This window comes from Ceratotherium simum, chromosome 15 (assembly GCF_057802395.1).
Source record: "Ceratotherium simum simum isolate JZ-2026a chromosome 15, ASM5780239v1, whole genome shotgun sequence".
Taxonomy (NCBI): domain Eukaryota; kingdom Metazoa; phylum Chordata; class Mammalia; order Perissodactyla; family Rhinocerotidae; genus Ceratotherium; species Ceratotherium simum.
Window position 1 is genome coordinate 50764442 of NC_141914.1, and position 15896 is coordinate 50780337.

Here is a 15896-nt window from a genome sequence, read left to right on the forward strand (position 1 = left end):
TAGAGAGCATCTAGGTCACACTTTTATGACTACACGTTACCATCAGGATACACTGTAGTGAATAAAATATAACTTGTTAATTATTCAGGGCAGTGCAGAATGACTTGTTCTTGAATCACTGATCAGGTTCCCTACAAATTACTAGCAGAGATTAATGAAATTTTTTAAAATCAATACCTCTGGATATAACAGAATATTAAAGGCCAGTTTTGCAGACAGTATGTTATTTTATTGCACAGATTTCACTTAAAGAACAAAACGCACCATCAAAGTTTGGAGAGTTTGGGGTCTCAGATACTGATACACCATCAGTGTTTACACCCGTAGAGCCAAATTCAACAGTACAGTTTATGTTAAACGATGTCACTTCAGGGTGGCTAACAAAATGAAAATAGAGAGAAAGGAAAAAAAGCTTTAAAAATGTGTTAAGTTGAAGCATATGCAAGCGTAGGATTAAAAACTACATCACACAAACTTGGAAATCAAAAATGTTTTGCGGAATGTCAGAGTTATACTCACTCATACTGTTATTTATCGCATAATTAAAGTCTATTTGGTTCATTTCCTTCATACTGATGAATTGAGGATTTCAGGAAAACCATGGTTATAAAAATGACCAATCTTGAAAAAATATGTACAGATCAATTTAAAATCAGAAACTAAAATATATCCCCACCCCTTGCCCTCAACTTACAAAAGAGAAACTTTCCCATGGAGAGAAAGTTCCACTATTCCTTTCCCTCCCCACCCTATGTCCCCAATTCTATCTTTTTCTATCGCTTATAACTAAATGACCTTGGAGCTGAGGAGCAGCGAGGGAACAGAGAGGCATCTTATGAGGCTCCCATTGTCATCTGTACAGTTTGAAAAGTGTCTTTTATTTCTCTCCTCCACACCCAAGTCAGCAATGTTTGCAAGATATTTAAAATTTAAAGAGAGAAAACCAAGCAAACAAACAAATATATATATATATAAGATATATATATACTTCAGTGAAAAAAAAAGGAATGCCCAAGAAAAGAGCTAATGGGGGGGCAGAACCATGAGAAAAATATGTGGGCATTATCTGAGCTGAAGATTTCTTTTAAGGCAACAAAAAGGGTGGTGTTAAGACTATAAAATGCCAGACAGGATGCTTTTCTAGACCTTTGGCTTTGGAGACTGGCACAGGAGTGGGCTTCCCCGTCCCTGGGGTGAGCAAACCCGGGGCCATGGGCCCAGCATCGACAGCACCTCCTCGGGCAGCCTCTCTCATACATGGGCACTCTTGGCATGAGTGGGGGAGCTGGAGCCCGAAGAATAGTAGAAACGGTTTTCACCGAACGCCTGGGCATCTCCAGCGCAGCAGACGATGACACAGCCACCCACGAGGCACAGCACGGAACCGATCCAGCCCGCGTACAGGGAGTAGCCAAAGCTCACGATGGTGGTCTCACGGTGGGCACACACAGGGAACCAGATGGTGGCGACCATGGCGCAGAGAGCTGGGGAGACATGGAGAAGGCTGTGACTGGGCACACCCATCACACACCAAGAGCAGCGGGCAGGCTCCCCCTCACTCCACAGACACACACCTTTGGCTTCCAACCAACGCCAAAAAACTGATACACACAGCTCTGCTCCCTTGGCAATCTGAACCTGAAGGTTTGCATCTGTAGAATAAGCTGATCAAAAGCTTGTGTCAAACTGCTGGGTCCTTATTTTTTCGACAGGTGGCAGAGACAAAAGAACTCTGATGTAAAAACCTAGAGATAAATCATTTAAGCCCAAAAATATTTATTTTTATTTACTTATATATCTTGACCTTATATATCTATTGTTATAATTCTATTATTACACTTACCTATTGTATTATAACTATCTCTTTACATGTCTATTTCCCATTCCAAGTTCTGAGTTCCTGGAAGGCAAGTGCCATCTCTACCTGATGTTTGCAAAGTCAGCATTTAGTTCACTACCATTGAGTATATACTATGTGCTCAATGTATAGTAGTTGCATGACTGAATGACCTGAGCTATTCAGAAATGAGAAACAAGATGGTGCCCACTTCAATTTTCCACTCTGTTTTTTTAATGTGGTCAATTCACATTACAAAGACCTGAAGAAGCTATGAAAATTCTCTTGCCGTGGTGACTATTGCTAGGCATAAGTGGAGGATCAGCTAAGAGTCTGAGTTTGTGGTATGCTGTTCACACTCACAAACTCTCAACACACAAATGAACAGTTCTTGGAGTAAAAGAATTTACCCATTCAAGGATTTTACAGTGATGATATTTGTTGTAACGGGTCACAAGGGTAGAACTTTATGGTCTTGTACTGACCAGTCTAACTTTCAGATTTGGATTAGATTTTAAAGAATAATGTAAGAAATGCCTCTAAATCATTTAGTTCTTCCCTTCCGCCTAAGCGAAGTAACCAAACAAGGGCAGGCGGAAGCCTATAAAGAATTAAAACAATTTTTAAACCTCGAGACCAGCCCTGTCAAATAGGGTAGCCACAGCTACATGGACTTATTGAAGGTTTCACATGAGGCTATTGAGACTGAAAAATGAATTCTGAATTTTAATTAATTTACATTTAAATGGCTACATGCAGCTAGCAGCTACTGTACTCATCAACACAGCTCTAGACAAAGTAACTCTGTAACCTCCTTGGGTATCATCTGATTTCTCACAACTACAAGTAGGACAGAAGTTTTGGATAAAGCTTTCAGTTGGCATGGCACTTTAAAGGGGACAGACATTAAAAAAAAATAACGAGGTTTCCAATCATTAGTCATAACGCCCTCAATAAATTCAAGACAGAGCATTGCAATGCCAGTCCGCTGTTTGCGACCTGAGGTGCAAGCATTTTCTGATTTCTGCTCATACTGAATTATTTTCTAACTTACCTCTATGCCCACAGAGAAGAAATATAATTTTTCTTTAACAGCCTCGAACATTAGTTTTAAACTAAAGAAAAGATTTAAGACTTACCCATTTTGAAAGACCTTTTAAACTATCTCATTGCATTTGTGTAATTTGTAACACAGGTTTTTGTTGACAACAGACTAAGCCCACCCCCACAAGCTGGGTATAAATATACATAAATAGAAGTGATTTCTATCCTTAAAAAGTATAGATCTCAAGGAGAAGTCAGAGGGAAGAAAGTGAATTTGGGGACTCTGAATTGCCCAAATTGGCTTTCTAATAGCCTAAATTCATTCCATTAATTGTGAACTATTCACATAATTAAGGAGTTTATATAGATTATCTAAGAAGCTAAAATCTATCCATATGCTAAGGGCTTCATTTTTCTTGAAGAGTCAGCACAATCATGCCAGCTTCTGTAGTATTTTTATATGAGATACCATGAGGAGATGTATTTTCCTTCTGTGAAAGGATGTTCAAGAAGATCAGTGTTAATCAAACCTTCCCTTTCCAGCCCAGGGAAACCTCAGATACAGGGAAAAGTCTTTTTCTTTCTCTTCCTCTGGCCATGGAAGCCAAACCAGGCTCTCTTGGAGAACCACTTGGCTATTGCCATAGTCATACTCTCTGCGAGGCACAGAGAAAAGCTTTTTCTCTATCAGGACAAGGGACAGAAACCTCTTCTAGAGTGTTTCAGCCAGAGAGAACTGCTATAAATTCTCCATATCAATACACAATCCAGCTACACACCCCAAGACCCCAAAAGTGGGCATTTGTTCTGCTATGGACAAAAACAGCAACCCAGCAACGACTTCCAAACACCCAGCCTTGTTTAGAGGAAAAGAGTGGGAGTGAAAAGCTGAATTCCCTAGGAAAAAAAGATTTGATTCCCAAATAACTGATTTGGTTCAATCTAACCGATCTTTCGTATAAACAATTAATGGTCTCAGAACAGCTTATGGTTCAAATTAAGTTTTATATTTTCAATTCCTTTGTATTTATATATACAACACAAACATACACACACACAAAAGCATTCCTCACATTTCATGTATATCTAACTTTCAGATTTGGTTTCGATGCTATAGAATAAGATAAAAAGTTGCCTCTAATTTCATTTAATTCTTCCCCTCTTCCTAAGCAAAGCAATAAAAGAAGGTTATCTTCACATAAGGAAAGAATCAGGCTTAATATTCCAAAAGTAACCATCAGTCTTGATTTTGAGTGTTCTACGGATTTTGTTAGATTTTATTCCAATATAATTCACCAGAAAAAGGAAAAATCAGAAAAATGTCTAAATATTGAAATAATGAACCTACAGGACTGGATGAGTGAATATGTGGATGGATGGACAGATAGAAGAATGGATGAGAGATGGTCTCATTTCAATTCTACTTTCCACTTCATACACACCAAAACTGACTTCCAAAATCGTAAAGCCTTAATGTGACTTCAACACACTTAATGTAACACACTCATGATTTACCTCATTAAAGATTTCCTTCTTTTATAACCCATTCCAAACAAGGCAAATGAGCACCAGCAGGCTCTTTATTTCCTAGTAGATAAATGAACTCTGGGTGGAATTCCTGCAGCTCTCAAAAATGAACCACATCAAAACCACCAAAAGATGACAGACCGCCACACAACATGAAGGGAAATGAGGGGTTCGCTGGAAACAGTGACCTTCAGTTGAACTCACAGTGAAGAATGTTTAGAAACTAAAAAAGGAGAATTTACTCAATTTCAGCAATGGTTTGAGGGGGAAAAGGGATATGTTTTGACCAACAAAGTTAAAAGTGCAAGTCAAGTCATTATTTAACTTACAAATGTGAAGTATTAATAGAATTAGCAATAATTTGGGGCTTTTTTAAAGACAGAAAAGGCCTGCTGGATTTATTTCTATTTGCAGACACACACACACACATTCAAAAAGAGTTTGTAACGGTTCTCTCCATTATCTGGGGAAAATACAGAAAATGCTTTTCTAAGGAAGTCACAGTTACCTATAAGGTAAAGAAAATTGAAGAAAAATAACGGGAATTTTCATTGCTTTTCTTTTTATGTCATCAGAATTTATTCTTAAATTAAGGCTCTGATAACAAGACAGGAGAATTTTAACACTCACATTTTTCAATCAGTTTCTCCTCTTCCACCCTCAGAACTTGAACAGTGAATTGCACAGGCGGGGAGCTGGAAGAGGGAATCTGCCATTTGTAGGGGAGTAGAAAGTGAAAACTGGGGACATTCTTAGCAAAAACAAAACAAAACAAAAGAAGAAGGAGAGAAGAGAGGAAAGCTTCACCGTGTAGATAGAAGTCCATCTGGACTCATAAAGAGACACACAAGAGAATTCCTTGCTTCACAGAATAAAATTATTTGCCTCTTTTGATAACTTTTAAATAATGTAATACAACGTGTTCTTTAGTTGATAGAATGCACTCTAATTAAAATTGAGAATGATCTTGATGTAGCCAAACAAAGAAAATATTTGGAAAGACAATTTTAGAGCAATGAAACGTATGCGTAGCTTTTAATTTCTTTAGGGATTAGATGACATATGATAATACATGGAGTGATTAATGCTATGAAATTAAATAAAATTGGTACAAGTGTGTTTGTCTGTGGAGGTAACAACTTAGAAACCGAGAGAAACTTAGAGACAGACAGACAGACCGACAGAAAAAGAGGCCCAGAAAGGCGCAAGAGCACCAGACCCTGACATTCCTTCCTTCCTCTAACGAACTCCTCTGTTTTCAGGCCTTGTCACTTTCAGGTACTAAGCATGGAAAGGACTTTTAAAAGCATCATTTCTAGCACAAAGCAATATTTTCACTAAAATCACTTAAATTACTCTGATGTATATTAGTCATACTGGAAAAAATCTTCCTTGATATTATAACCGAGATTTGCTTTAAAAAAATCTGGGGATTGGAAGAAAAGGAGAAGTACATAGATGAAGCAGATTGGCCATGAGTTGACCATTATGGAAAATGAGTTTGGGTTCATGGGGGTTCATTATACAGTTCTTTCTGCTTTTGTGTATTTTCCAAATTTTCCACAATAAAAACTTTTTTTAAAATCCCCCTCCATTTAACATTTTACAATGCATTGACGCTGTCTTCTACAATCGAAGCTATTCTAACACATGATCTAAATGGCAATTAGCTTTAGCTTTTCACAAAGAAGCCAGTCAACTCAAGGAAACAAGTAACAAGATTTCTAATGAGCTGCTGGTTGGAGTCATATTTATTTTTTGTTCCTTAAAATGTGAAACTAGAAAAGTTTTTGTTTTTCTTTTCTCATTTGTCATTCTCTAAATTTTGACTTAAGAAGATATTGCTGCCAAAGGACATACTCCTCTTACCCGATGACTTTCATGAAAATCTAATACTTACAACAATCATCAGGTCAATGGAATATCTGAGTACATTATTTTCCTGGCCTGCTTTCAACATTTTTTCCCTTATTTCTATTCCACGCATCATCTTTTTTTTTTTTCCTATAACCTTTTTTAAAAGCTAGTCTCATGATCATTTGTTAATTTTTTTTTTTTAAGTCACAGAATTTAGAAACAGGAGAGACTTCAGAAAGCAGTTAATTCCTCCAATTTTAGTGATAAGGTCATTTTAAGCCACAAACATACTAAGATGCCACATCCTTTCCACTATCCATATGAAATCTGACTTAGATTAAGGACTTGTTTGCAGAAAGCTAATGAGTTGGAAGAAGACTTTTCCTAACTACTCCCTTAAGACCCCGGGATTAAGGGCATCCCTGTTGATTCCACACCCAAGGATTCCCTGTAGGACATCTGACTCTGTGTACATGACAAGCTCAATGTGTTCCACATCTGAACGCACCCTGCATTTTACTGCACTTTCATTATTAACTTGTAAGTTCCAAGTTAAAACAGCTTTTTTCCAATACCAATAGGATTCCTGGGGCCATATTTTTAAAAACCAAGAGAGAAGATGAAAGGATTCCACTTAGGAAGGAAAATACATTTCCTTTCCTTCCATTCCCTACCCCATCTCCCCAAAAAACACCCAAATCAAGTACTTTCTAACTTCTAGCGAGGTGAGAATTAGACTGAATCGGAACTAAGCTTGAGCATTTTTGGTTGGGTGGCTTAATGTGGCTTTTTATAATGGAATAAGCAAAAAACTCCAACTATTGATCTCCACACTCTGGTTTCTACAAAGTAAACAAAAGAAATATTTCCATTAGACCAGGATGCGACCTAGTGTTTCTAGGAACAGTTCATTGTCTCTCCTTACCAACTCCGTGTGTGGAGACTACCCTGCAGAAATTAGACGAGATCAGAAGAATATCCAGTTGCCCTCTGGGCTAGCTCTCTATCTCCTCTAACCAATGACAGCAATAATAATAGCAACCATTTGTTGAGCACTTACTTGTTGAGCCAGACATCACACTAAATAACCTGCATACATCATTCCACTTCTTACCAACCTCAGAAGTAGGCATTATTGTTCCCATTTTATATAAAGGCTCAGAGACATTAATGGCCCCAGTTCACACAGCTAGAAAGTGGTAGATCTGAGATTCAGTACAGTTGGTCTAACTCCAAATGATAAGATAAAGCAACTCAGGGCACAAGTACCTCCTGCCTTGGCAGGGGCTCTTAAAAAGCCACAAACAGATTAGATTCGCCTCAGATCCACCCCAGATCTGAGGCGCCTGCTGCTCCTTGAGCTGCTCATCTGGCTTAAGAAGACAGCAGCATCGGGCTCCCATTCCTTCCCCCACAGCAGGAACCAAATCCTCACACCATTAAACTTAGACTGCTGAGAAGATAAAGCTGTTATACAACAAACATAATTTTTTTAAGCTTTCAGAAAAATAATTAAAGCTTTTCAGGGTCAGGAAGAACTGATTTTAATTAATAGCGCCTACAGTTTCCATATCAAGATTAGCTTCGATAGGGCCGGCCCTGTGGCATAGTGGTTAAGTGCATGCACTCTGCTGCTGGCAGCCCGGGTTCGGATCCTGGGTGTGCACTGACCATGCTATGGCGGCATCCCATATAAAGTGGAGGAAGATGGGCACTAGATGTTAGCCCAGGGCCAGTCTTCCTCAGCAAAAAGAGGAGGATTGGCATGGATGTTAGCTCAGGGCCAATCTTCCTCACAAAAAAAAAAAAAAAAAAGATTAGCTTCGACACTGTTTCCAGTTCCCAGCCCCCAGACCCTAGTGTGGCCTGGTCCCCTTTGGTCAGTGACCACACCTCAGGTAGAGCACCGTCGGTGACCCCTAGGACCTAGCACGAGCCCAGCACTGGCTTCTCCCAGGAGAGCGACAGAGCCAGTGCAGAGGGACACAAAGGGAGCCTTCAGTCTCTCTTGCTCCTCCCACCCCCTGCCAACAGGGGAAACAAGGCACCCGGGCTCCGTGGGGAGAAGGCAGAGGAGAGCAGCAGGTGCCACACTTGAGACAATGAGCTTTACATTTTCAGAGCCAGCTCGTTCCAGTCAAAACATCCAACCCAAAGGCAAGTGGTGGCCCGCTGAGAAATAAATCCGGACAGGAGCAATCAGAGAACCAGGTAACACCGAAGTGCAAGGCTACAAGAGGGCAGGGAGCGCCGCCCTCGACCCACCCCAGGCCGTGTGGCCAGAAGAGTGCAGCCTTCCTTGGGGGCTGGATCACTCAACGCCCCCTCCCTCCTTTCACTCCAGGCAGCGACAGGGACTGAGGGACTCACATCACACGCTTTCCTCTCTGAATCTGTCTGCTGCCACCAACCCCTTGAAAAAAATAAAGAAACACTTCGTCTAATTCAGCTAGGAAGTTTCAAACAACTGGTTGCTATTTTTTTAATAACTCTGTTATTCAACAACAATTCATTTGTTTTTAGGGTTTTTTTCATACTTATTTGTCTGTATGTACTTTGCTTCTATATCTTTATTTTCCACAGGGCTTGGGTTTGGTTTTGCTTGTTTTTAACGTATTCTCTCACTTGTGGATATTCTGTGACTCTCATACGGAAGGCCAGAATTTCTAAAGATGAACACCTAACGCAACAGACCCATCCTTTGGCTTTGGCATCCTCAGAGCCAAAGAGAGCTGTCTGGGGCTTCTGTAAGAAGTGAGGATAGTAACAAACAACAGCAAATGTCTAGGATGGGAAGGGTTTCACCTGGGTTCCGCAAACCAGTTTACTCGCGGAGCCCTGGCAACCCATTGGAAAGGGAATTCAGATACAAGGACCTGACGGCCAAAGAGCACCACAAGAGGGGACCCTGCGAGTTAGGTGAAGCGTGCGATGCTGACTGTGGGCTCCATGCGGCGCTCCCACACAAATTCTTTGTGGCTGGAACCAAAATGCCCATGCCCAGATTCTTTTCCGGAAATTACAGTGGTCTTCTGGTCTTTTCACTCCTGTCACCACACACACACACACACAAGCCCTTCCTCTGAATTCTCCGTGGCTTCACAAGCCCCTGAAAACCTCCATCCCTTTGCAATCTTGTGAAATGGTACCCCTACTTCTCACATCCCCTCACCCCACTGGTGTCACTGTGGGTGACCATCACTAAGTGGCACTGACCCACACAGAACCCTGATCCCTTACCCTTACCCCTTAAGCACAGGGTCTAATATGTGTCTGGGGATGGGAATTCCTTGTCCCAGGAGAACTTGACTTTGCACCTAACCCATATGCAGACCAGCGTCTCCTCACTGACGTATCAGTACACTCTGCAGCAAGAGCTGCTGTTCTTAAAATTCATGTCTTCTATTAGGATTTAAAATATACTGAAAGAATTAGCAGTCAAGAAAAAAAACAGAGGAATGAAGTCACTGAAGAGAACAGAGCTAGAAGGATCCTCCCTGGGTTGTTAAATCAAGCCCTCCCTGTGCAGAAAATCAGGAAACCTGAATGAGCACATGCCATTTGTTTGGCCTGGACGGTCCCTCTCTCCAATCTATGACCTGACTACCTTCTCTTCAACTCTCAAAACTCATTGCTGGGGTCCTCTGCTCTGCAAAACTCCTCCAGTCCAGCTTAGGTGCCTTCCTACGTGTGTGCACAGCCCGCATACCTTTTTTAGATGAGCACACAGCATTTTCTATTGAGATGTCCGAGTACACTCAAAGCAGAGACCGCCTCTTCTTCCCCAGTATCCCCAATGCCTCCCACAGTGCCTGGCACACAGCAGATGCTGGATGAATGCTTATTGAATAAAAGACTGAATCATCACCAGTGATCTCCCACCCTCAACATCTTACTTTTCTCTTGCCCTCCTCTTTCTCTATATGTGAACTGAAGTCCTCGATCCTGACTGCACATAAGAGCCACTTGGGAAGCTTTCAAAAAATATCTTTGCCCGACCTGATACCCAGAAATTCTGGCTCAGTTGACCTGCGGGGGATCCTGGGCAAAGGTGTTTTCAAAAAGGAATCCCACTGTGAAGCCTGAGTGGAGAGCCACTGTGTAACTCTCTTCTGTCCTTCTGGTCTCTCTCTTAGGTATCCTCAAAATCCGTTCTTTCTTTTTGTTTTTTAACTTATTTTCATGTTCAGTGACCCCCGCAGACATTCCTTTAATATATAAACTGCCCATGAAACATAAAGGGATACACATTGTGGGGGGCACTATTCTGCCATGGATTCACTTGACTTCCTTTCACGTGTGTCTTGAACACGAGGAAGCAGCAGCAAGATCTGCAATTCATCAGGTTTGCTCAGAGTGGGGGCGCTGTACCGAAAGCTGTCTTACCCAGAAGAATGAGCATAACACCAGCCAGCTGGGCCCGCCTGTACTTGGCCACGCCAGGCTCGTGTCCCATCCGGATGCAGGGGAGAACCGTCACCAGCAGGAGAATGGCCGGCAGACCCAGGACCGAGGCTGCAATCATCAGGGCCCGGCAAGCCTGCACATAGCCTGGAAACGAGAGAGGAGAGGGGGTGGGTTAGGCCCTGGGTCCCCTCGGATCCTGTCCCCCGAGAATTCAGCACCATCTACCTTCCTCCCTCTTGCCTCATCCCAGGACTTAAAGTGTATTAAATGCTGTCCGGGATCACTTCACATGTCCAACTTTTAAAGTGACGCAGCGACAAAAAAAGGAGGTTCAGGGCTGGAGAGACTGAATGGGGATCCCTGGTTTAAACCACTGGTCCAAGCTTCCAGGATGAAGGGGCCAAGAGCCCATCACGTTATTACATCACCTTGTGAAAGTTCAGATTAAAACTCAAATCTTTCAAGGAGTCTTCTGTGATGGGCTGTGTTGGTTCCAGCCTGCTGTTGATATGCTCTACCTGTGTGATCTCGGGCAAGTTACTGAAGTGCTGTGTCTTGACACCTTCCTCATCTACAGAGTAAAAATAATAACAGTACCTACATCTCTCTAATAGAATTCAACTAAGATGAAATCAGTTAATTCACGCAGTGCTTAGAACAGTGTCTAGCACACGCTAAGTACTCCAAAAAGGTCAGCTATTGTTACTGGTGTTACTCTGTGTCACGCAGTACTTTTATCTCTAAGTGTACTCAGTGCTTTTGTCCCTAACCATGTGTTTGTCATTCACGTTGTGTGTAAATAGCATGCGGCCCTAACTAGGACTCAGGGTTCCTCTCTTGATATCTCCCCACAGGCTGCTGTGCTCGTGAACCCTGCCCCTATAGACGGTCAGGCTCCATCTCCTGCCTCACCCACAGCGCCCTGGGCATGCTTCCGCAATGGTCCGTTATTGCTTTAAAAGCATCTCTCCAGCCCTGAGGATTCTTGGAGGGCAGACACCTGCCTCTGTCTTCATGGAGCTAACACAGTGCCCACAACAGATGATGTAAACATACAATTACGAATGAAGGAATGAGTGAGTTGAATAACAAGAGTGGAGCAAAACTACCTGAACTATATGTTGTCAAATAAAATGCCAGGGAACAACTTTATTAAGAAACAGATTACAATATGTGCAATATTTACATAAAATAAATGTGACAAGATACTGGATACTGGATATACTACATAAAATAAATCTGACAAGATACAAGAATACGATAGACTTAAATGTATTGTTTCTCATTAAAAAACTCTCCTTCCTCCAAAAAAAGGGGGCAGGGGGGCTGTATTTGTTGCTCTCCCTGTTTTGCTCAGAGGGAATTAGAGCTAGTGGCCTGGAGGAGGTAGAGTTCATGGCCAAGCCAAAAACGGGCCCCAACTTCTGCCTCACATGCCAGGACCCTCACACCAAATCTGGCCAGCCTGCCTCATGCACCAAAACCCACCAGCAGCACTGTCTCTTAGCAGGATACATTCTGCAAGAATTCAGACTTCACAAGGGCACTCTTCCAACAACTGCCTGTCTCAGCTTCCTCAGAATTACAGGTAATCAATCAATCAAGTATCTATTGACTTGAAGACCCCCGGAGAGGAGCTACAGGAGGTCTGAGGCAGGACCTCTGAGCACAGCCCTGTGCCCCGGAGGCTTGTAGGTGAGCCAGGGCTGACATAAAGGAGACAGTCTCCTCAGCCTAGCAACTGAGGCTCTGAAATTCACAGCACAGGCTGTCCACGTGCCAGGTGCCAAGGCCATGTGTGAAAATCAAAACATGGAGACTCAGACCTATCCCTGTCCCCACCCAAAGTGTGAGGGAGGAGGACAGCAGGAAGGATTAGGCCTTCCCTAAAATGGACTCCATCTGTGGGAGGCTCTGTGTTCTCTGAAAAGAAACCACTTGGCACTGAGTGCTCAGTAAATTTAATTTCAGGGGAAAGAAGCAGAGAGTAACTTTATGCTTCAGTCAAAGATTCCTACAGATACCACGCCCAGCTTTTAATAAAAAAATTATAGCTAGCATTTAGAAAGCATCTACTACATCAAAGGAGGATTACATTTCTCATCTCATTTAATCCCCAAAACAACTCTGAAAGATAGGTGGTTGTTTGATTTTAATTTTTAAAAGAAGACAACTGAGGTTCATAACTTGTTCCAAATGACCCAGATTGTAAGCACTGGACCCAGGGTCTGACCCAGGTCTACTAACAACAGCATTAATGGAAGGTGGGTCCAAATCTGGGTCACCCCGACCTCTGTCACTCTGAAAGTCCAAAATGGAGAAAAGGATTGTGAACCGCAGGACTGGCATGCATTGTGCTCACCTGCGGTGGGCCAGTGGCAATGCGGGGTCCCTGGGAAGATGCAAAGAGAGTAGGACGCCATCTATATCTCTGAGGAATTTAAAATGTGGTAGAAGAACTCGACTCACAAACAATGAACAAAAAATCAAAATGTGCCCTGATGGGGATAAGAGTCAAATACCAGGACAGCAAGGAGGAAGGGGGAATTGATTCCAACTACAAGGCCTGGGAGACAGGAGGCACTCGAGGTGGGGGGGGGGGGGGCTTACAGGGGGAGCAGAGTCTCCGGGAAGCGAAAGGTTCATCCGGGAGAAGGCACCAAGCCAAAGGCTCCTAGACTGGCGCCTCAGGCAGAGTTACTCCGCTTGTTCGGAAACCGGAATAGGCCTTTAAACGCGCACCATCCTCAAAGGCTAGCGGGACAGGAGGCAATCGCGTACAGGCCACGGCCGGGACAAACCCCACCTGGCAGGACAGATTCCCAGCAGAAAGCCCCAAGGGGCGCCCGCCGCCTCGCCAATCACCCAACTGACTCAAGGTTTAAATGTGAATTGAAACCGTTGCCCAGAATTGTTCAACGGGGCAGCAAGGGAAGATGGGGCCCCCGGCCGGCGTCGGCCTCGGGGGAGGGGTGGGGGGAGTCCTTCCCTCCTCCCCCCACCCGGAGACGCAGCTGGAGGGGAGGGGGCGGCCGCGGAGGCGCGTCTTCTCCCAGGGAGAGTCGGCCCTCCGAGGGGCGCCCGCTTTTCCCCATCCCACCGAGCGGTGCGGAGGCGGGGGGGTCAAGGCAGGCCCGCGGACCGATGCCCCCACTGCGGGGACAAGGGGTGGGGGAAACAAGATAGGCCCCGGGCCCTGCGGGAACAGACCCGGCGGAGCTAGAAGAACCCTAACTTGGCCAGGACGCCTCGTCCGTCCCAGGAGGACGGGGAAACAGCCTTTTTCGGAGCGCTGGGATGCTTGTGTTTCTTTCTGTCTTCCTCTCCTCTGCAGGGGGAGGCCGGGGCCAGGGAATAAAATACTTCTGGCCAACCTATGGCGGGAGCATGGGACAGGTGGGGCGACGGTAATTGGACGACATGGACTGAGTTCCGACTATGTGTCTATGTCTTGGTTCATTAACTTCTCAGGATGACTCGGCCAGTGGCCACCACTATCATCCCAAATTCCAGATAAGAAAACTGAGGCTGAGAGAGGTTAGATTCGGAGCTAATTCCTCTACAAAATGTGCCTAAATGACTTCCAGCCCCCAATATGTTTCTGTGGACGTCCTCTAATGCCCCCCGCCCCGGTCTGCCCCGAGGGTAAGGGTTTAGGACAGCCACTTGCAAGGCGGGGGTCCTTACCCGGCAGGATGAGGATGTCCACCAGGGGCTTGCAGTGGTACAGCCCGGTGGCCATGACGCAGTCGGCCCACAGCCCCTTGGAGCCCAGTTCGTCCAGCTTGCGGCAGGTGGGGATGGTGTAGCCGCAGGTCACCACCCAGTCATTGGTGGACGTGGTGACAATGATACCGATCCAACCCACGAAGCTCGTGACGAAGCCCACTACCTGCAGGCACGTGGCCACCATCATGGCCACGCCGGCGCCCCTGCGCTTCGCCCCTCACAAGCTGTATCCGCGCCCCGGGCTGGACTGAGCCTGCCCCGGTCCTCGCCCTCCCGCGCTCGCGAGCCTCTGGCCGGAGACGGCCCGATGCGGGATGCTCGCAGCGGCGACAGGCCACAGGAGGCTGCGGGCGCAGCTCCGACGGCCCGGCGGGCGCACGGCGGGGACAGCAGCTCAGCTGGGCAGCGCGCCCCCGCCCCCCTCTTTAAACCCCGCAGCCCCCGCCGGCGAGCGCCAATCGGCCACGGCCCTGGGTCGAGCCGGCCAATCGCAGGGCCGGGTCCGGAGGGGGTGACGAGGGGAGGGGAGCGATCCTGCTGCCCGGCGCGCCCCGTCGCGCGGTCGGTGTTGGAAGTAAAATAGTTCGATCCGGTCCAAGAAGTGGAGACGACAGGAGGGCCCGCGTCAGGCGCGTTCTATGTTGCTGCGAATTCTCTCTCTCCTTCCTGCCCCTCTCTCATCTCTGTCTCTCGTCTTCGCTTTGCTCCATCCCTCCTCAACTTTTCCCCACTCGCTCCTTCTTCCAGGCCCGACAGCTGGACCGGGGTTCTCCCGAGGACACACAGTTCCTCCACGGCCCAGCATTGTAACTGATGAGCTGGGAATTGCCCTAAGGAATAGACGAAGCATTCAGCATACCACAGCTACAGGTAGAAAGAAAGTGATCCTTTCCTGTGGTCAAAATCATCAGAGGGGGCCATGGCTGTGATAATGGTGACAACAACAGCAACTCACACTTACCAGCTGTGTCGTGTACTATGTGCATACATTTATATTTATGTATTATCTCATTTAATTCTCATAACAACCCTTTGTGGTAGGGACAATTGTTTACACGTAAAAGCACAAAGCGGCAGCATGAGAGAAGTTAAGTTGCCTGAGTTCACACAGCTAGGAAGGGGTAGACTCCGTGGACCCATCTCACCCCGCTCCCCCCACCATTCCTGGGAAGCTGTCCTGATTATCACTTTCTGAAAATTCCTCAAGGGTTCAAGTGTCCCATTTTTGACACATTAAAAGCTAGGCTCAGGGCCGGCCCTGTGGCTTAGCGGTTAAGTGCGTGCGATCCGCTGCTGGCGGCCCGGGGTTCAGATCCCCGGCAGGCACGGACGCACCACTTCTCCGGCCATGCTGAGGCCGAGTCCCACATACAGCAACTAGAAGGATGTGCAACTATGACATACAACTATCTACTGGGGCTTTGGGGGAAAAAAATAAATAAATAAAATTATAAAAAAAGCTAGGCTGAGAGCTCCGGCTCATTGTAAATAAGTG

The 15896-nt window shown here is 45.2% G+C and overlaps 1 protein-coding gene across 1 annotated transcript; it reads right to left on the reverse strand.

The window, feature by feature from the left end:
* Positions 1 to 207: 207 nt before the first annotated feature.
* Positions 208 to 14787, reverse strand: CLDN11 (claudin 11). Its single transcript, XM_004424749.3, has 3 exons — positions 14360 to 14787; positions 10652 to 10816; positions 208 to 1484 (listed from the first exon to the last, which is right to left on the reverse strand). Exons 1-3 carry the CDS (start codon positions 14586 to 14588, stop codon positions 1252 to 1254), a joined length of 627 nt encoding a protein of 208 aa, XP_004424806.1. The 5' UTR covers positions 14589 to 14787; the 3' UTR covers positions 208 to 1251.
* Positions 14788 to 15896: the final 1109 nt, after the last annotated feature.